The 21,792-nt window shown below is 40.3% G+C and overlaps 1 protein-coding gene across 4 annotated transcripts; it reads left to right on the top strand.

Annotated features, from left to right (window-relative positions):
- The first annotated feature begins 1,024 nt into the window (after window positions 1–1,024).
- sec16b (SEC16 homolog B, endoplasmic reticulum export factor) lies at window positions 1,025–21,371 on the top strand. 4 transcript variants are annotated; one of them, XR_008810037.1, is made up of 27 exons: window positions 1,025–1,161; window positions 3,211–3,259; window positions 3,455–3,772; window positions 4,523–4,620; window positions 4,731–4,833; window positions 4,926–5,137; window positions 5,287–5,444; window positions 5,552–5,613; window positions 6,045–6,183; window positions 6,301–6,531; window positions 6,761–6,858; window positions 7,781–7,862; window positions 8,052–8,169; window positions 8,263–8,374; window positions 8,620–8,725; window positions 9,033–9,170; window positions 9,289–9,402; window positions 12,464–12,545; window positions 12,729–12,846; window positions 12,962–13,110; window positions 13,200–13,228; window positions 13,755–13,880; window positions 13,979–14,062; window positions 14,165–14,276; window positions 16,985–17,088; window positions 19,016–19,059; window positions 19,157–21,371. XR_008810037.1 is itself a non-coding variant. In XM_056277403.1 (26 exons), the coding sequence occupies exons 3-25, from the start codon at window positions 3,495–3,497 to the stop codon at window positions 19,030–19,032; spliced, it is 2,766 nt and encodes a 921-aa protein (XP_056133378.1). In that variant the 5' UTR covers window positions 1,025–1,161; window positions 3,211–3,259; window positions 3,455–3,494; the 3' UTR covers window positions 19,033–19,059; window positions 19,157–21,371. The 4 variants fall into 4 exon arrangements, 1 of the variants encoding a protein (XP_056133378.1); XR_008810038.1 differs by lacking the exon at window positions 1,025–1,161 and adding an exon at window positions 2,785–2,952; XM_056277403.1 differs by lacking the exon at window positions 16,985–17,088.
- Window positions 21,372–21,792: the final 421 nt, after the last annotated feature.

Genomic DNA, 21,792 nt, shown 5'->3' with positions numbered 1-21,792 from the left:
GTCTAGTCTTCTAACACAGCAAAAAACAATTAAGCCTTATATTGCCCAATTCAACCCCACTTTGTTCTACTCGCAGTCTATTGACAGTAATAGTTAGTAAATACAGTAACTTAATTAGTCAAATCCATTTTCTTTATATAGCACATTTAAAACAACCGCAGTTGAACCAAAGTGCTGCACAATCGTGAAATACAATATAAAATAAGTGACACGTATGAATATAAAAAACATGTAGAGAAAACATAATAAAATAAAGAATATAAACATAAACACGAGTAAAAGTATATTTTCACAGTAAAATCATGGTGTTGTGGTGACCCACATCTATATATCGAGAGACATTCACCTAAGAGGACGGTGTACCTTTAAGGGAAGAGGCGAGGGGTCAGATAATGCACTTCCGCTTCCGGTTCACAGTCAGTTCAGTGTCGTTGTCGAACGTATGACATGCAAAGTTGGAGCTAGTAAACTACCTAGACTACGTCTACTCTCACGTCTCCTGTCTCGTTGTTTTCTAACTCCACAGTGTCAAGCTCAACTTGAATTGAATGCCAGCGAGAAGTGGTAGGTCTTTAACAAAGATTTAAAAGTCTCTAGGGTCTGAGCAGATCTTACGTGTTCTGGTAGATTGTTCCAGAGATCAGGGGCAGCCACTGCAAAGGCTCTGTTGCCCCCATTCTTAAGCCGGAACATTAATGACTTAAAAACAAGTGATAAAATCTTAAACTGGGTCCTAAAACAGACAGGGAGCCAATGAAGGGAGACCAGTACAGGCGTTTTATTAGGCCTAATACAGCGCAGTAGTGGTCCATTAGTGGCATCAGCAGCAATAATTTCTACTATGATTTCAACTCCACTAATTACTGTTATCCAATATACTGCCATAAACTCATTGTAATTAATTATTTCTTTCTGATGCTGCATGAGACAGTGCTGTTTGGTAATGAATGAGGAAGATGCTTTACAGACATGCTTTACACGTTTCCTTCATTTTTCATATTGTGGAGTTAGAAAACAACGAGACAGGAGACGTGAGAGTAGACGTAGTCGAGGTAGTTTACTAGCTCCAACTTTGCATGTCATACGTTCGACAACGACACTGAACTGACTGTGAACCGGAAGCGGAAGTCATTATCTGACCCCTCGCCTCTTCCTTTAAAGGTACACCGTCCTCTTAGGTGAATGTCTCTCGATATATAGATGTGGGTCACCACAATATCATGTTTATTTCGTTGTTATTAAAGTACTGTCGTTGATTAAGTGTTTTACTTCTAAATCTGTTTCTGTCTATACATTGGCCATTCGCCATCTATTTGCAGCCACGTGGAGGAGGAAAATCTTACCGTTCATATACCCGGTTTAGACTGGCAGCCAAAATCGGATTTTTGGCAAATCCAGAATGGAATCTGATTTCTTTTATGTAGTCTGAACAGCAAAAACACATTGGAATCTGATCTTTGCAAATCGGATTTGAGCCACATCCGGGGGTGGTTTCATATTTTATTCAAATTGGATTTCTAAAGATGTTTCTCAGTCTGGACGCTCTAGCCACTCAAATCGGATTTCAAACTGTCCATTACGTCACTCGCACGCGACACAACTGTTGCGTTGCTAAGGGACCACTCGAAGACACACGTCTGTTAGTATATGCTTCTTTACTTCAACAACCCACGTCACACTCCTCCCCTCTTACAGTCACTTACAGCCTATGTTGTCCTCTAGCTCCTCCTGCTGTCCTCCAACTGCATCAACTCAAGACATCACAACAACACAACACAACACAACACAACACATGTTAACGGCAGATTCTGAGCGCGGAAGTTCAAACTCACACACAACGAGAAGGAAGACGACCTCAACACTTTTCGGGTTGCACCACACCTCGAGCTGCCTAGCGACGCCTGCCGTGACTGCAGCACGGAATATTGTGGCATATCCCAGCCTCCTCCGCCGCTGATATTGTCTGGTGCGACGGAGGAGTTCTGCACCGCGACTTTACAGTGCCTGAAGGGTGAGATGACATATCTCCATGGTGTTTTTTGTTGTTTTGTTTTTGTTTTGTTTTGGGTTTTGTTTTTGTCTGTCTGCACAGAAGTCGCCACCATATTACGTCACACAACACACGTGCAACGTACCCACGCCTACGTCGTTACCACAGCAACCAATGCAGATTGGTCGGAGATTTGGCTGCAGTCTGAACAAAGCCAAATCCGATCTGATCACTTGCAAATAACAGTCTGGACAGTCAGTCCTTAAAGATCAGATTTGAGAAACAAATCGGATTTGCCTGCAGTCTAAACGGGGCCTAAAAGTGGAGGGTGTTGCCACGGTCGTTTAATGTCTCTATCTTCTCAGTGTGCGAAAGCTCCATGACCATCATCATCGTCATCATCATCATCACCACAATCACCACCATCATCATCATCATTACCACATCGTCATCGTCGTTGTCGTTTTAAAACAGAGTCACGAAAGACGATGGAAATCATAATGTTAAACGGTTAAAACACAAACAAACGAAGCAAAAACAGTTATAAGCAGTGTAAAGTCGGCGGGCTACTAGGGGTTAATGTTTTGTCACGATTAAAAAAAAACCCCAAAAAAACGAGACTTTGAGGGGCGGGTAGTCGCCGGTCGAGCTCTGACACGAGTTCAGTTTTCTCGCACAATTTTCTGAACTCGAGCACCGCGGAGGGAATATCCAAAACCGACCGCAGATCAGTACCAGCGCCGGATCAAAATTAGCAAAGACGATGTCGTACTCTCCCCGCATCTTCTTTCCAGACAACGTGGCACGGCTTGACAAGTATTTTTTTTAACCAACATTTTCGAGAACACAAACACGAACCCTTAATTATGTCAAAATGGGATAACTGGTATTTGAATTTATTCGTAAAAAATGAAAAACTAATGTTGATCTCGTCCGCGGCCGCAGCTGTCAAACTTCTCCGGGTGTGTTTTCCCATCTATTATTCTGTTGTCACTTGACATGTCATGCAAAGATAAAAGTCAGAATTTATTGTCTATCTAATGATAAAATGTGATTTTTCCAGCTATGAATATAATTTACCATTTCTTACTTGCTTATATTTTTTTATGTGTCACTAGAAAAAAACTCGTTTATCTAGGTCACCCAGCAGTTTAATGGTTTTTGAACTTTAACCCCTTCTTATCAATACTTCATGTGTTTTCATGTGAATGATGTGGCAGTTCCTGCTGCACTTTGTCGTTGTCTGGGACCGCATGCTGTCAATAAGCTGTGAGTATAAGTCCATAAGAAATTATGTATACAATTGGTGTAGATATTAATGTTAATTAATGTCTTTTTATATCTCTGAAAAAAAGCCAAAAAAGTCCAGTTACGGCTTATATGCCTGTCTGAATCATTAAAACACAGGCTTTAGTGCCTGAAAATAGGACAGAGAAACCCCTGTTTCACAGTGTGTTTCCTCAGGTGTTATATTCGAAGTGTGTGCTGAGGGAGTTTGGACCTAATGGATTCCAGGGGTCATCGCAGGCCGGAGGCTGGCCATCACTCTCACAGAGTGAGAGACAGGGGGGACTACGCCAGATCTGCCCATCAGGACTGGGACCAAAAGTACCCACCACCTGACCCCAGAGACACGGAGAGGCAATGGGCTCTTCAAGATGCAAACTACAGGGCCTATTTCAACAGCCCTGCACCAAGACTGGAGCACACACCCAGCTCCTACAACACCCCGCCTTATGGTTACGGCTATGACCGACCTGAGCACTCAAGGTCCCAGTCCAGGTGTGTATTTGTACTTGTACAGCCCTGTGCAACTAACTACCTTCCCAAAACCAATGTGGCTTAGAATTTTGTATAAATAGGGGTTAAGTAGCTTATTTTCTAACATGATTGAGTGATATAGGGTACATGTAGTACAAGATACGACATTACGCTAAGCTCTCCTTCCTTCTCCTTGTGTGTATGCATACGCACACACTCATACTCACAATCACACACATAAACTTACCATGTGTTATCTTTAATAATATGTGATATATTTTATGGACTACCTATACCTTTATCTATGTTTATATCTATAGGTATTTTTTGTATAATATAATAATATTGGCACGGTGGCCCAGTGGTTAGCACTGTTGCTTCACAGCTAGAAGGTCCTGGGTTCGAGCCCCAGGCTGTCCCCGGTCCTTTCAGTGTGGAGTTTGCATGTTCTCCCCATGTCTGCGTGGGTTTCCTCCGAGTGCTCCGGTTTCCTCCCACCATCAAAAAGACATGCATGTTAGGGTTGATACTCCTGCCTGTGCCCCTGACCAAGGCAATGGAAAGAAGAACTGGAGTTGGTCCCTGGGTTCTGCAGCTGCCCACTGCTCCTACACAATAGGATGGGTTAAATGCAGAGAACAAATATCATTATACTGTACAATGACAAAATAAAGTGGCTTTCTTCTGGCTTTCTATTTCAAATACACAGAGATACATTGTTCAGTATTCAGATGACTGATTCAATCCATTAGGCTACATTTTTGTTCACAGGCATGGATATAATTATCCAACTGACAGCCAGTGGGACTACAGGGAGAATTATAATTACTATGACCATGACTATTACAGAGGACAGCGTGGGCACCCAGGTACTGTATTCTACACGACTTATTTACAGCATCATTTTTATTACTAGTGTTCTACAATGTCTTGTAAGGGGGGAAAAATGATCAGACCGTATGTCCCTACAATCATTTAGATGGTGGTCAGTGGGGTCCCCGAGACTCGTGGAGGATGGATCCTTATCAGGACAGATTGTATGAGAAAGGACATAGTGGGAGTTGCTACACAGAGCAGTACAGGTCAATCAGAATAAATGTTCTTTTTAGTAGTAGATTACTCTTCAAGTATTAATATTACTTTTCATAAAATTTGTCTCGTATTTTCTTTTCAGGGGTGATAACCAGACGGACAGCTCTCAGAATTTCCTCAGTGAAAGTGACAATATTTATAGCAGAGGGAATGGAGAGGTTTCATCTTATTATCATGGGACTCTAGCAAGCTCCAAAAATTCAGGAATGTCTTCCAGTAGCTTTGAGCTGAGTCAGTACATTAATGGAACGGATTATAGTGACACTCAGTCTGTTTACCCTATTGCTGATGCAGGTAAGCATAGACTTAAAGCCATTTCTCTCTCAGCTGTACGTTATTCAAGCATATTTGGTGTTGCTTTACACAATGAGACTAAAAACCCATTTGGCTCAAATGTGTCTGCTGTGATGATACTTGCAATATTATACTATGTATCCTCTCAGAGCCTGCAACAGTGGCAATGCATCAGATGGCAGCCCCTTTGAAATACAACATCCCTCATGCAATTGTCAGTTTTGGGCCTGCTGGCCAACTGGTACGGGTCACTCCGGGTTTTTCCACACAGGAGAACCCTGGTCAGCTTGAGATCCATAGTCTGGAAGTAAGCTTAAAATAATAAACCTTGGCTGATTTCATAAATGAGAGATAATTATTGGGGGGACCAGTGCTGAACTTTTAAAAGGGTTTTTATTGTTCATTTCTTCGCAGGTCATTCTTGGGGAGACACAGGAACAGGTGGAGTTGAGGAAATTCCCTGGCCCTTTAACAAGGTATTGTGTCGTCATGTTTTCCCATGGAACTCTGAATCCACGAAGACTCAACACAAACATGTTTGGAGATTCCAATGAACTCTTAACACTTAATTAAAGTTAACTCTGTATTACCTTTAGGTGTGGCTACCCTGTGTTTAGATTATTAAACATTGTTAAGATACCACTTTCCACTGTGCTGGGAATTTTCTACATTGTCATTTAAAAAAAAATATCAAGATTTGTTCTGGCTTGTGATGTCCCCAAAAAAACCAAAAAACCAAAACTAATGAATAAATTGCCTTTTCAGAAAAGACTTTTGCCACATTCTCCATTGTCAATATTTCCACCACTTAACTCCAAGCCCTACAGTATTTCGTTTTTAGCCTTGTTTGCAAATTCCCCAAATTAGGCATTATAAAACACCTGGTGTTATCACTTTCTCTCTGAAGGGAAGATTTGCACAAAGTCGATGCAATTGAATTTGCCCACCAGAGGGCAGAAGCCTGCATGAAAGACGACAAACTGCAAGATAGGAGCTCTGCTTTTCTCATGTGGAATCTACTGATACTGCTGTGCAGACAGAATGGAGTAAGTGGATAACGACATGATGAAGCGTTTAGAAACACCATACTTCTAGTTTGCCACAAAACAACAGTCCAATTTATTCTTTCTGAAAGTAGTATTACCTCCTTTCTGTTGATTAAGCAAATAGTTGGATCGGATATCGCAGAGCTGCTGGTGCAGAACTCGCATTCAGATGGGACATGGGACTCAGATGCTCCAACGCTGATTGACTTCAGTGAAGGCCCAAGCCCTGAAGCCGAGCCTTGCAAAGGAGATGACCTGCTAACAGGACATCTGAACAGCTCCAGCTCTGAGACCTCAGAACAAGCCCTGCAGAGCTACACTAAACTGCTCCTGGCTGGAAGGAAGAAGGTTTCTACCTCTTAGATTATCTTGTTTTCTAATCATTTTTCCTCTGATGATTTCCCTGTTGCTCTGAACACCATAACATAGACTATCCAACCCCACAGCAGTAGATGCCTTTAGCCCATATTGGGCTAAACCAGATGTGTCTTTCAGTCTCGTGGTTAAGAGTTGACATGGATTTTGTCTTGCTCTGACTGGATATTTTCCTTTCTCATTTTCCCCCGTGGTTTCCAAGGAGGCCTTAGAGTCAGCCATGAGCAGTGACCTGTGGGGTCATGCACTTTTCCTGGCCAGCAAAATGGACAACAGGTCATATACCACCGTGTTGAACAGGTGAGACAAGCAGGTCACCTGAACACGACAGCTGTGAGAAATGTCAATGTTATTCTTTACTAGGTTATACGAACACATTAATTTGTGAGGAAATTTTGCCTCTTAAAGTAGGACACTATTGATCTGTTGAAACTTGTCTTAGAGTAGCAATCAAATTAGGGCAGTATTTCCACTATATGTATGTATTATTGAAATTGCATTTTTAAGTTAAAGTTAGCAGGACTGAGAAAATCATATCATTAGTGACACCATGTGTTGTGTGGCAGTATGTTTGCATTCTATAGAAATTTAAACACATCTGAGCAAGGAGCACAATGTTAATGACACATCGGCTCCCAGTTCTCAAGTATTTTCATTCACTGTTAACAAAGCAATGGTAGCGGTACCCCAGGAAGTTGAATCAGTTCATCTGGACACAAAGTTAAATGTTGTGTAGAGAAACTATTAACACTTGGAGAGTGTAACTCATCTTGCCTGTTGAACTGTATAGGTTAAATCTGATTCATTGTAATTTCTGTGCATAACTCACTGACACAGTCCATGGAAGGAAACGACACTGAAAAAGAGAGCTGTTTAGACTACACCACTATACCACAAATCTTTTGGAGCTATTTATTAAGTAACCCAATCCATTTCCTGCCTATTTTGGCATCCTCAGCAGTATGTCCCACAGCATGCGTCAGAGCCACATGAGAGGCAGACTAGACGAATGCCTGGTAGGGATGGCTGAGAGGAAGCATGGCTAATGAAACTTATGTACTACTACTACTACTGACAACAGGGAAAGCTCTTGGGCAACTATTCTGACATATCAACTGTACTTGTCAGGGGGAGAAATGCATTCAAGCTGTGAAGATGGTTTTTGTTATGCTTAGCACTATGTTTTATAAACTGTTCCATCACACAGTGTTTCTATTTGCAGATTTACAGGCCAGCTAACAGCCAATGATCCCCTCCAGACTTTCTTTCAGCTGCTATCTGGGAAAGTTCCTGCCGTAGCCACGGTGAAAATAAAACTTCATAACATAATTACTCTCACACTAGCCTCTGCTTTACTATGTGCAATCTCAATCAACTCTTTTAATTAGTATATTCTCAGTCACAATTGCTTTAGGTAGTGCAATGTAAAACATCTTTTTGTCTGTGTTTTGACAATTGGACTGATGGGATTGAATGGGATGTTCTATGCTCAGTGCTGTGGAAATGAAACCTGGGGGGACTGGAAGCCCCATCTGGCCGTAATGCTTTCCAATGAGACGGGAGATGCTGCCGCACAGCAAAAAGCTATCATCAGCATGGGTGACACACTGGGTATGGACTGACTGACCAGCAAATTTCATATTTTTTGTGCACAAACCTATGAATTGGCACTGAATAGAATATTGTTTCACTGCTCTTTTCCAGCCTCAAAACATCTTATACATGCTGCCCATGTCTGCTACCTAACAGCCTATGCGCCCTTTGGGTTTTTTACACAAAAGGCAGAACGACTGGTACTTCTGGGCAGCAGCCACCGGTAAGCTGTGTTAGCAGGCAGATGCCAGTCCTTTAGATAACTGGTATTTGGGTCTGAGGACTGAGAACAGCAGTTGAACTTGCTGGTGAAAGCAGCCATTTTTCTTTTTTTCAGGTAGACACAACAAGTTAGATGGGAAGTCTTAAACTGCCCACAGTTTATGAAAAGAAAATGTTTCGAGTTACTTAGTGAAGTGGAAAAACAATAAATAAATGCTTAGTAGTTGACACGTATTTCTTCTTTAGGCTTCCTTTCTTAGACTTTGCCACGGACTCTGCCATTCAGTGTACTGAGCTGTTCGAGTACTGCCAGACACTTGGGGGCAAATTCTTCTCAATTCCATCTTTTCAGGTATGTCGTGTTTATTTTACACCCCTCCACCTTATACCATGAGAGTTGTTATTATTCTCACTGGCCTTCCTATCCCTCTTTGAAGGATTTTTTTTTTACATCTGCTTGTCATGGTGGCCTAGGTAGACTTAAGAAATGTCCTTGTTTGATGCCATGTTGCTAAATCAAGGATATAGAAATCTTGTCTGCTGCAGTAGGTGAAATGGAATGGATAATATTATTTGCTGTAAAAATATGTGATTGCATTGCTATATTGCGTATCAGTCATTTTGTTTAATGCTGCTAAACACTGATATGCTGTGTTCAGGTGTATAAGTTCCTGTATGCTTGTCGACTGCTGGACTGCGGGCTTGTGTCTCAGGCCTTCCATTACTGCGAGGTGATTGGGCAGGCATTGCTCAGACAGAATGAGCCTTTCCCCCTGCTGACAGGAGAGGTGATAAAGGTACTGACTTTTGTCACATTAACACACACACACACACCTAATCTAAATGTTGCGCCTTTCTCACGGTCGCCTGTGCACTACACGTATGAATGTTTGCTCACCATTTGTATCCCATCAGGTGGCAGAGAGACTGAGACACTCCGAGGGCCATGTCAGTGGAGCAGCGGCTTGTGGACCTGATCAGGAACCTGACTGGCTGCAACAGCTGCGCTTAAGGCATCGCAACTTGCAGGTGACATATCCAGAATAGCCTTCCCATGCCTTTCAGTATAGTCTCCTCTATGTGAGTTAAATGTGAAGGTGCCTAGCCCACAGCGTGGTGTAAGTCTAATTTTGGAAGAATTGACGATGAAAGCTAATTAGGGGTGTGACGGTATGCTGGGTATGCTGGTATTATGGTATACCATGATATTAAAATATAAAATAGTGGTACTGTCCTTAACTTTAATGATAGACCAAAGTAAATCACATGGCAAAAACTTTTTCATGCAAGGGGGAAAAAAAAGTACTTCAACCATTGCCCTTGTAAAATGAGCGGCGTGGTGGCAAAGTGGTTGGTGCGGTCAGCTCACAGCAAGAAGGTCCTGGGTTCGAGCCCCAGGGTAGTCCAACCTTGGGGGTCGTCCTGGGTCGTCCTCTGTGTGGAGTTTGCGTGTTCTCCCCATGTCTACTTGGTTTTTCTCTGGGTGCTCCAGTTTCCTCCCACAGTCCAAAGACATGTAGGTCAGGTGGATCGGCCATACTAAGTTGTCCCTAGGTGTGAATGTGTGTGTGTGTCGGCCCTGTGAAGGACTGGTGGGCTGTAACAGGGTGTCTCCCCGCCTGCTGCACAATGACTGCTGGGATAGGCTCCAGCATCCCATGACCCCGGTTGGGATAAGTGGCTTGGATAATGAATGAATGAATGAATAATTGAATACCCTTGTAAAACGTCTAAGTAACCCTTGTTAAATAACATGATGATTGACCTGGGTTCTTTGCTAATATTGCGTGATATGGGAAATATTATTATCACAATAATCATTGGGATTTTTCAATATATATTGCAGTATCTCCTTACATATGCAAAAATATTATATCCAAAATACAATTGAAGTTAATCTCATTGAACAGTTTGGTAATGTAAAGCATAACATAAAACAGAAACTTGTCTTCAAATGATACACCTTTAAATATTTCAGACCTCATTTTGTGAGACGTTTTAGGTAATTGATTCTCATTATCATTAATTTTGACAACAAAAATATGCCGATATGACAATATCCAAATTTCCCCCCAATACAATAGAGGCGATAAATGGTAATATTGAATTAGCCTAGCATCTGCTAATGTCAGTTAATGCAAGAAGGCTATTCTTAAATGTTGTGTTGTTAACAATGGGACTGCACACATGCAGTAATTTCCCTTGCTTTTATGCAAGTTAGTACTTTTCATTTGACAAAAATGTCAAATTTCTGATTTTTATTGTTTTCAATTACTGAGAGTAGGCCTGCACATTGTGTTGTCTGCATACATGGTTGCTGATTAAAAGCTGCCATAGGCTACTTTCTTTTACCACAATTTTGCCATATTTGGTGAAATTCCCATTATATATCGACAGGAATTCATCAAGTAAAGCCGGTCTCTCTTGCTACTGCGCGGGCTACATTCTGATTTGCAAAAATCCATTTGGTCCTAATGAAAAGACCCACCGCCGCTAAGGCATGTATCTAACGCAATGCCAGTCAAGTCGTGTGCACACAGGGCAGCCCGGTGCTTTTGGAAATAGTGATCTATAGAAATAACAGGGCTTTACAACATCAATGTTGGAGTAACTAAGAGATTTGCTGAAAAAAAATTGTATGCATAGATTATTAACAACATTACAGATTTTAAGATAAGAAATAACTTTATTAATCCCAAAGGAAATTCTTGTGCCATCAACATGGTCAATGCAACAAAAACACAGGGTAGAGAAAGAAATTTCATAGTAAAATCTAAATACTGTGCACAATAGATAAAAATAAATTAAAGAGAAGGATAAAATAGAATAAAATATTTACACAATGATGTGGCAGTACAAAATAGAACAACGCAGTTGTCAGTGATGGGTTGAAAATGGCAATTTATATGAATATTGAAATGATAAAATGATAGAATGATGGCCACAGTACTGATAGCAAGTAGCAAAACAGATGGGGCGAAGATACTGCACCCTCTACAGATATTGCACTCAATGTAGATAGTAAATTACTTAATGCACATATTCGGTTTAAGCCAGTAATATGTTACATGTTATTGTCCTTACTGAAATGTTTTTCGGTGATCTCCCTGCAAAGGAGGAGTTATAGAGTCTGATGGCCTTCGGCAGAAAGGAACTTCTGTACCGTTCAGTAGTACACTGGGGGGCAATAAGTCTCCTGCTGCATGTGTTCTGATATTCTTCTAGGGAGACATGCAGGGGGTGAGAGGGATTGTTCATGATGCTGAGAAGTTTCTGCAGCATCCTCCTCTCAGACACATCCAACAGGGTCTCTAGTTCGACTGCCAGAACAGAACCAGCCTTCTTAATGAGCTTGTTAAGTCTGTTGGCATCAGCTGCCTTCACGCTGCTGGCCAGTTTTTGCCAGTTATGACGGGCAAACTCATGCACACCCATGAACCTGGTTTAAAGGGAGGGGTTATGGGAAGGAGGGAGGAAGCAGTGTGTGTGTGTGTGTGTGTGTGTGTGTGTGTGTGTGTGTGTGTGTGTGTGTGTGTGTGTGTGTTTTTTGGGGGGGGGTTGAAATTGCTCATCTTACCTACAGCAGCCTTAAACATACAATTCAAAGAAGTAAACTATCTTAAGTTGCATTTTTGTATTGTTGAAATCATATAAAAACCAGGGAAAAGCCATACAATAAAGAAAGTGCTCAAGTTGTAAATTGTGGGAAAACTTTTTTTAAACTTAAAAACAGACACCGCTATATACCGAAATCTTGATGTTGACTAGTGTGACTATCGTACCATGAAAATGTCATACCGTCACAACCCTAATAATGCTAACTTGTTTTTTAAGGAACTAAGAGCTTCACTAGGTCGTTATTCTTTTTTTTTTTACAATTGTCAATATTTTCATTGTAGTCCGTGAAGTGGGTTAAAAGTGATTTTAATTAGAGTGGCAAGATTTTTTTTTCCAAATGGCAGTAACCTTAATTATCCATTTTCATGTCTGAGACAATCTTACTTTCAGACTGTTTTGTTCTTTTTTTCTGGGAATTTTTTTTTAATTCTAAAACTGACCATGTTTTATCTAAACATCACTGTTTTCTCAGGAGGGTTATGGTTTTATTGAAACTTACAAGCCAAATGCTGAGGGAAGGGCTTTGGACCATGACGATACCCAAGCGTGTTCAGGTGAATCAACGATAACGTGCAGTAACGTGTGTGGCGGCTCACTTCCCACCAGAGGGCAGTATGATGCTCCTCGCACATCTGCTAGAGAAATAAAATTAAAAAAATAGAAATGAAAATAAAATGTACTACTACTCACTACTCTACTGAGGCGTTTTCTTTACAATTTCATTTCTCATTTTGTAGAATCAGACTTGGACAACCTAAGAGGGGATCTCCAGACTTGCCATAGAGGTCTTGGAAAAGAAGAAACCTCCATACAACAGGCTGGAGAACAAAAAGAGGACCCGACAACATTGTCATGGTACGTCAGAGGGGCAGCATGCCTTGATCTCTAATAAAAAAAACTTGATCCGTCCAGATTAAAATTCTTCATGCAAATGTCACATATCTGCGGCTCTCGTTGTTGCTTCCTCAAGGCCACAGGCCAATTCTCCCCCACCAACAGTGCCTTATGCTCCTCGAGTGACTGGGAGCCAAGACTTCAGTTATCATAACACAGATAGCACAGAAGTTAAAACTGCCCCCCTCTATTCTCCTTTGGATCATTTCCCTTCAGCAGCAGAGGGTAAGAGGTTGGATGTTCTTTAACTCATTTACTTTTAACTGTGAGGAGTCGGGTTGTACAATGATGCTTTGGTTTCTTTGTTCACATAGGGAGTGAGGCTTCTTCTGGAGTGGGCATGGTGAGACATGTTTTGAATATTATATGCTGATGACCAAACCAGGCTCACAGTCATGGTGATTTACAATTTGATGGCATTACATTTTTATGGAACCACAGTAGATGAAAGGCATCCAGTTGGCAGGGATGCCCCTCAACAATGCTGAAACGGTGGTTATGGTTATGCTGCTGTTTATATTGGTAGGACTGAGCAACATCAGTCCAAGTGGGTGCCATATTTATTTACAGTTCCTGGGTCTTGGCCCTGTATTTCAATCTTACAAATACAAGCTGAGGTCCACCATTTCATCTATTGTCACTAGCATGCATAAACAAATGTTTGGTGCCCTTATACAGTCTGTGACTAATTTAGATGTGATTTTGCAGTGTTATAAGCAAATGCTACATGTATTTGCCTCTTTCTGCCATTGTTAGTAGTATGATCTCTGGATATATTCTGAAGATTAAATAGGACATTGCTGTAAGAGGTGAGTATCATTGCTTCTAACCTGATGTGTGGTTGTCTATGCTTATTTATGCTATTGCAGATGGGGTTGCAGGTGAATGCTTTGGAGTTTGATTACAGTCAAGGGGGAGAGAGACAGCAGAACATCCCACAAAGTATGGCTACTGAGGGCAAAGACACAGATTCAGCCAAAATACCCCCAAAACAGGTTAGTGGAGATTGTGTCACACGCTTGTTAAAGAACACTGGAATATTTTTTTTTTCATGTTGAACAAGTTTTTCTATGTGTTTGTGTTGTTCATGAAGAGCACTAAGGCAGGGTGGTTCAGTGGATGGTTCAAATCCAACCCCAAAGATGCACAAATGGAGAATTCAGAGTCTGCACAAATTGTAAGAATGAAGTACAGTATATGTTTTGTTCAATTTTATTGACAGTTTCCGTTTTTGTTGATAAAAGATATTAGAGGTTTGTTCTCTTTTTTTTCCCCACAGGAACTGCCACCTACATCTGGTTTCTCTCCCCCTCCACCGCCTGCTGTGGGTTCTCCTCCTGTGTTTCCATCCCAACACACATCTAAGATCAATCCCTTTTCAAGGAAAGCAGGTAAGCTAATGGGAGGGTCACTCAAAGAATGTCATTATAATTCATCAGCTTTGTTCAGAAAATTCATTTAGATTAGTTATAATGTTTTACAAATTCATAAAAGGTTTGTGGTATATTTGTGGAAGTAGTAGTCACATGACTTTTTCTTTTTTTAACATATTTTACTTATTCATTTTTTATCACGAACAATTGTTTTATACACTGCAACAAGGCAATGTCAGAGTTGCGGTACAGGGGAGAGTCAAAACATAAAAAGTAATAATTATAGTCTAAATATAATACAATGCAAAAAAGAGAAAATAAAAGGAATAAATAAATAAACAAGGAAAGGTTGACACAAAAATAAACTTATGAGGTTGATGATCAGATGATGATAATGAGAGCCGCTATGTTAGGAGTCTTACGGGAAAAAAACCCCAATGTAAAACTAAGCTGTTCATTTATCTAATGTGTTTAATATTTTTTCCAAGATGAGAGATGTTTTCATTGCCTTTTTGCTAGAAGTTATTTTGGTAAGGGACGTGAGAAAGAATATCAGATCAATGTAAATAACCGAATATTGGGCTTGGAGCCCATCACCTTGGATTTGTGAATGTGAAATTTTCCAATCAAACAGAATTTTGACAGCATTATCTGCAGGAGATGAGCCAGTATTGCAATCAGTGAACAGCACCACACCTTCTTTTATACTAAATAGTTTGTTAAATGTATCAAAAATTAGTAACGCAATATCTGTCCATAGCATAGAGGAATAAGGACAATTAAAGAATAAATGTAAAATAGTTTCTTCTTATGTGTTACAGAATGAACATTTCGCTGAGGTTTCTGCTTTAAATTTGCATAAAATGTGTTACGTGGGTAATATTTATGTAGTATCTTCAAGTGAATTTCTTTGACTTTATTGGGTGTGAAGAACTTGTTAGACTCAGACCATATATTTTCATTGACAGACATTGGGAAAGATAGCTTTCAAATATATAATGCTTTAGGAACACAGCTTTCATCTGAGGTAAGTGTTCTCCTGATGTGCATACTATTACATTTGCGATCAAGCAGATTTATGTCCCCTATTTTAATTTTGGGGAGTTCTCCATAAAAGGGCCATAAAGTAAAGGAGCATTTACAAGATGAATCAGTCCAGACAGTTTTTTCATATTCCTTCTTGGAAAGGTCTGCACCAGTTTTTTTGGATAACATTCTCATAACTGTAAAGTCCACCCTGGGAATTTATCAAGTCCAATGCAAGTATTATATCATTGTCCGTCCTGTTCTTAAAAAATATAGTCTTGTTTCTAAATAGCACATACTGGTTGTTCCAAATAGTACAGGTATGGGGGGAAAAATTATGTTTGAATGCTAATTTCCAGGCTTCAAGAGCTTGTTTGTGGAAGTTTGCTAGTTTAAGGGGCAATTTACTACATTTCCACAGTGGTTAGCGCAGTCGCCTCACAGCAAGAAGGTCATGGGTTCGAGCCTCGGGGTAGTTCAACCTTGGTGGGTCATCCCAGGTCGTCCTCTGTGTGGAGTTTGCATGTTCTCCCTGTGTCTGCGTGGGTTCCCTCTGGGAGCTCCGGTTTCCTCCCACAGTCCAAAGACATGTAGGTCAGGTAAACTGGCCGTACTAAATTGTCCCTAGGTGTGAATGGGTGTGTGTATGTGTGTGTCGGCCCTATGATGGCCTGGCAGCCTTTCTAGGGTGTCTCCCCGCCTGCCAGCCAATGACTGCTGGAATAGGCTGCAGCATCCCCGCGACCCTGAGAGCAGGATAAGCAGTTCAGATGATGGATGGATGGATAATTACAGGAAAGTAAAAATTTTAATCCACCACATTTCTCAAAAATCAGGTTGGGGATATAATACCATAGGGAATCATTATCAGCAAAACAGTGCTTTATCTAGCTGATTTTAAATATATCATCAATAGTATTGAGGTCCAAAGCATTAAAGCCACCTTCAGAGTGACTTTTTCATTGACAACTAACAGCTCCGCCATGTGGAGGACAGCTAGACCTTAGCAACCACTGTTTACACTGAAGTTCTCATGATTGATCTGTGTTTACAAGAGCGAAATTTTAAGCGAAAATCTGACAAACGTATGGAAATAAAAACATCGCAGTTGTGATCCACTCTTCAAAAAACAGTTTGCAAAATAAATTTTCCAAAGTTCTGGCCTAACGGTGCAAAGGATCAGATTCAGTTTGAGGATTTTCGGCAGTTAGGCCAATCTCATGCAATTCCTTGATGGCTTCGATCAAGAATTATATACAAGCTTTAGATGGAAAAACCAAGGAGAGATATATGGAAAAACTCACACTTATCGATATGTTAGACCGTTATGTTAACAAATTTACAAAACAAAAGCAGTTTCTCTCTCTCTTGTACCAATTATATTCAAACCCTGTAATTTTAAGGCTTCACTTATAACTGCTGCTGATGATTGACACAATTGAAAAATGTCTAATAAAATTGAAATGTCTTTATTTTTAAATGCTTTTGTTTCTTAAAAAGTATATTATAACAGTTTTATACAATGAATAATATGTAACTTGAAAGTTGTATTAGTCTGAAGGAACTACTGAGTCACACACATTTGTCAATGCACAAGAAACTAAGGCAATTTTATCTACTGTTGTCATACCACCACCATCCTTATTACTGAGGTTGTCTGTTGGTAAAATTCCTTATAAAATTGTAAATTTTCTCCGTAGTACTAGGCCAATGGCACGCTCCACATGGATGCGGACAGTTGCAATTTTTCTTGTTTCCTCAATTTCTAAAGGACCAAGCTGCTTTCTCCCTTTTGTAAAAGCAGGTATCTTAATTTCTGCACAATACTAATTTTTCAACTGTAAGATCTTCCCGACTTATCCTCGATAACCATTTTCTTCTTCTTTCCTCTGACAACCTTCGAGTTTCTTCTCCTTGATGGCTGATTATCTTTGGAAGGTGAAAGTAGGACTTGTTCCGCTCTCTGTCAGTTCGATTGGAACAACCAAAAACAGCACAGAAATTAACCATTGTAAAATATCCAACCAAGATAGCTATTCTGTATGAATCAAACCTTGAAACAAATTCTGTCCACTCTGACTGTTCAGAAAACATTTAGCATTATGCAGTGAGAGCAACACAGTATCCTATGGATTAGAGCCATTGTCCTCCATCATGGCGGATGTGTTGCCATCACGTGATATGTGATGTAATATGAGAATAACCCATACAAAGGAAGGGTGACCCTTCTGTGACGTCATGATTCAGATGTTTGTTGACTGATTCATACGCAGAGATGCATTTTGGCTTAAGTACAGTCCTAATATAATCATTTTGCTTATACATATATTTTTTTACTGTATTGTATTTTTCATCGATCAGCCAAAACATTAAAACCACCGATAGGTTAAGTGAATAACTGACTATCTCATTATAATGGCACTTGTCAGTGCGTGGGATATATTAGGCAGCAAGTGAACAGTCAGTTCTTGAAGTTGATGTGTTGGAAGCTGAAAAAATGGGCAAGGGTGAGAATCTGAGCGACTTTGACAAAGGCCAAATTTTGACAGCTAGACGATTGGGTCAGAGCATCTCTGAAATGGCTGATCTTGTGGGTTGTTCCCGGTATGCAGTGGTCAGTACTTACCAAAAGTGGTCCAAGTAAGGACAACCAGTGAACTCGTGACAAGTTAATGGGCGCCCAAGGCTCATTGATGCACATGGGGAGCAAAGGCTAGCCTGTTTGGTCCGATCCCAAAGAAGAGCTACTGTAGCTCAAATTGCTGAAAAAGTTAATGTTGGCTATGATAGACAGGTGTCATGACACACAGTGCATCACAGCTTGCTGTTTATGGGACTGCATAGCTACAGACTGGTCAGAGTGCCCATGATGACCCCCTGTCCACTGTCGAAAGGGCCTACAATGGGCACGTGAGCATCAGAACTGGACCATGGACTAATGAAAGAAGGTGGCCTGGTCTAATGAATTATGTTTTCTTTTACATCATGTGGACAGCCAGGTTTGTGTGGGTCATTTACCTGGGCAAGAGATGGCACCAAGATGCACTATGAGAAGAAGGCAAGCCAGAGGAGGCAGTGTGATGCTCTGAACAATGTTCTGCTGGGAAACTTGTGTCCTGGCATTCACGTTAATGTTACTTTGACACATACCACCTACCTAAACATTGTTGCAGACCAAGTTTACCCCTACATGGCAACAGTATTCCCTGATGACAGTGGCCTCTTTCATCAGGAAATGCACTGTGTCACACGGCAAAAAAATTATTCAAGAATGGTTTGAGGAACATTACAAAGAGTTCAAGGTGTCACCTTGGCCTCCAAATTCCCCAGCTCTCAATCCAGTCGAGCATCTGTGGGATGTGCTAGAAAAACAAGTCCGATCCATGGAGGCCTCACCTCACAACTTACAGGTCTTAAAGGATCTGCTGCTAATATCTTGGTGCCAGATACCAGAGGACACCTTCACAGGTCTTATGGAGTCCATGCCTCGATGGGTCAGAGCTGTTGTGGTGGCACAAAGGGGACCTACAAAGTATTAGGCTGGTGATTTTAATGTTTTGGCTGATCGGTGTATGTATTGTTTCCAATGGCAACCGGGCAACAATTCCAATTATCCTCATTCATTGCTGAAATGTATTACATTAATCTGGGCTGACTCCCACTAATGACTTGTCTTTATGTTGCTATATAAATGTGAGATGGTCTTCTAAATATACATGTCTTGTTCATAGGTCAACAACTGAGATAGTCATCATGTACACATATGTGGGCTCAGGTAAATGTATTTCTTAAAAAAAAATCTAATATTACTAAATTATATAGAGGATTCCAAACAAATAAACAATAACTATTTTTAATCTCTTTATTTCCAGGATCACAGACACCACTATCACCCCACAGTGTTGGGATAAAACTACCATTTAATGTGGACATATTCGCCCAGCTATCCAAATGCATGATTGGAGATCAGAGAAAACACATGCCACTTTTCAGCACCCCAAGATCAAGCCTCCATCCATATTTCTTTTTTTGGATGCCCTTTTGAACCTCCAAGTTCTTGCGCACCATGCAATATGTTGGTTACAAAAATACACCGGGTGTACTGATAGTGTGAATATGCTTTAAAGGGCTGTGTGATAACTCATACTGAGGATACTAAACAGCTGAGGTGTGACTTCCAAGAGCTGACAGTGGGAAATTAGCATTGGATGCAGAAGATGTTTGGAGATAAAGATGTTTGTATCAATTTTATTCGCCACTTATGTAGAAAAAAATGTGTCTGGTTCAACTGTTGGTGATAACACCGAGGCATGCTTTACTGTCAGAGATTGGCTTAATAGTGTGTCTCAAATGTATGCAGCTGGTAGAGTTACAGTACTCTGATGCCCCCTCGCAATTTAACCTAAGAAGTAAACTACCACCCACAATGTATGACAGAATATCCATCAGCTCGCTATATATTTATAAGAAGTAAATCCCCCAATCCCATCACCTTCTCCTTTTTTTTGGAAATACATACATTAAACTATATTGCATGGAAGTACATTTAACTTGTCTTTTAAGCACTGCCTACCAAAGCAAAATGCGGCCCAAAACAAATGTAGTCGTTAAGTGTTGAAATGAAAGCAAGTGAATATCATACTACAGAGTTGACATTATGACATCTAAGATTTTCGTTTGAATAGTTAATATCTTTTGCCAAACAAGGTAACACAACTATAATTCAGTCTTATCGCCCACTAATGAAAGCCCTTGCATTTTAGTAGACTGTTTTTTTGCCCTTCTATGAATCCAGAACACTTTTTACTTCAATCACACACTTGGCTGTGGTTGCAATTTTATAAATATAAGAGTAACTAATATACAGAGAATGGGAAATTTGAGTGGCAAATGTGTATGCACATATAGATGTGCTGCAGGATATCATGTAGAGAGAGGGTACAGTGAGGTAGACGGGGTTGGCAAAGACCTTCAGGCAAATAGCCAGGACATTTGCTTTAACCAACTCCCCAGACTTTGGCTGGATCAAGTTCTTCTACACACCGATGACATGATTAATCATTAATCAGGGGAAGACCTTTATTGACGGTACTGTTAAAAAATATTTGGTCACGGACCAGGCTTTACTGAGAATGTATTGCACAATCATGGAATGAATATAGATGTGCTTTCTATTAGAGACATTTTCACACCAGCATTTTGATTAATCGACTGCCTAAGAGCACAGTGTTAAGATGTTTTTATATATAAATGAGGTTTTTACTTGCATGTGCTTTATAAATCATGGGGTATGTGTTGATGCTGTTATAATCAACAGATGTACATGGAAATATACTACCAACCTGTGTAGATATAGTTTTGTTTCAATGTTTTATCCCGCTTATTAACGTATGTGCTCGGTATTAGCAAGGTTATACTCACACATAAAGCACTGATAAAATGTGAAATCAAAATAATGCGTTAAATAAGGCTTGCTACGCAGTAGCTGACATTCCACACTGGGCTTCTCACTTTGCGTGGAGCAAGTGACAACATGGCAGGTGGCGTCTCCTTTTACCATTACTCAGCTGCAGCCAGGAACACGTGGGGCATGATGACCAACAAGTCAGCGTACAGTGATATGGAGGTCAGCAGTTGCTGCCTGCCAACGTCGTGATTCCAAAACCACAATGTGCTTCACAACTCAGTCAGATAAAACGCTGCACTTTGGCACCCCGAGGCTCTTGTTGAAACCTGTCCAAAAGAATCCCCCCATCGAGAATTTTAGGTTGATTTCTGTTTTGTTTCTCGTGCAAATATTTATTGCTAAACCGCCAGAGATTAAACTCACTTGCGATGTCAATGAATAATGTGTATGGTATGGAAAAAAAAAGAAAAGGGGTTATGTTTCTATTTTTTGATTGCTAAAGGTATTTGCTCTGCAAACAATATTGTTGGTGAAAGAAAGAGCAATGGTGATTGTATTTTTTTGCTGTTTACGATTGTCATTTGAAAAAACAACTTGTTTGCAGCAACTTTTTTTTTTTACTGAAGTGCAGCTTTATACATAACCCGTGTTTCATAAAAAAATCCGAGACACATTACAGTCTGAACAGTAACATGGTTTGTTATCGTCTTGTGAATCATTTGTTCCCTTTTCATCTTCATGAGTTTGAGACTGTGCAGGCTTATATTAAGGACAAAACAAGTCACCAAACCAAACATGACTGTTATGCTTGTCAAACCAACTATGACTAAAACAGTCACACAACTGAAAGAACAATACAGATACCAAAATCTAGGAACTATTCACACCTCACTTATTTACATTTAGACATGTAAAGCCCGTGGTAATTGTGCAAGTAAATCAGGGAACAAATCTGTTTTCTCAATGTACTTACACTTAGAAAGTCAGTGACGTCATGGATTTGTAATCTTTGAAAGCAGCTTCAAATGACAATCTGGTTTTTCTTGATCCGGGTTTTCTCAATAACTACAGACCAATCTCACACCTACCTTTCATTTCCAA

Source organism: Lampris incognitus, chromosome 3 (assembly GCF_029633865.1).
Source record: "Lampris incognitus isolate fLamInc1 chromosome 3, fLamInc1.hap2, whole genome shotgun sequence".
Lineage (NCBI taxonomy): Eukaryota > Metazoa > Chordata > Actinopteri > Lampriformes > Lampridae > Lampris > Lampris incognitus.
This window is presented reverse-complemented; position numbering and strand designations above follow the sequence as displayed.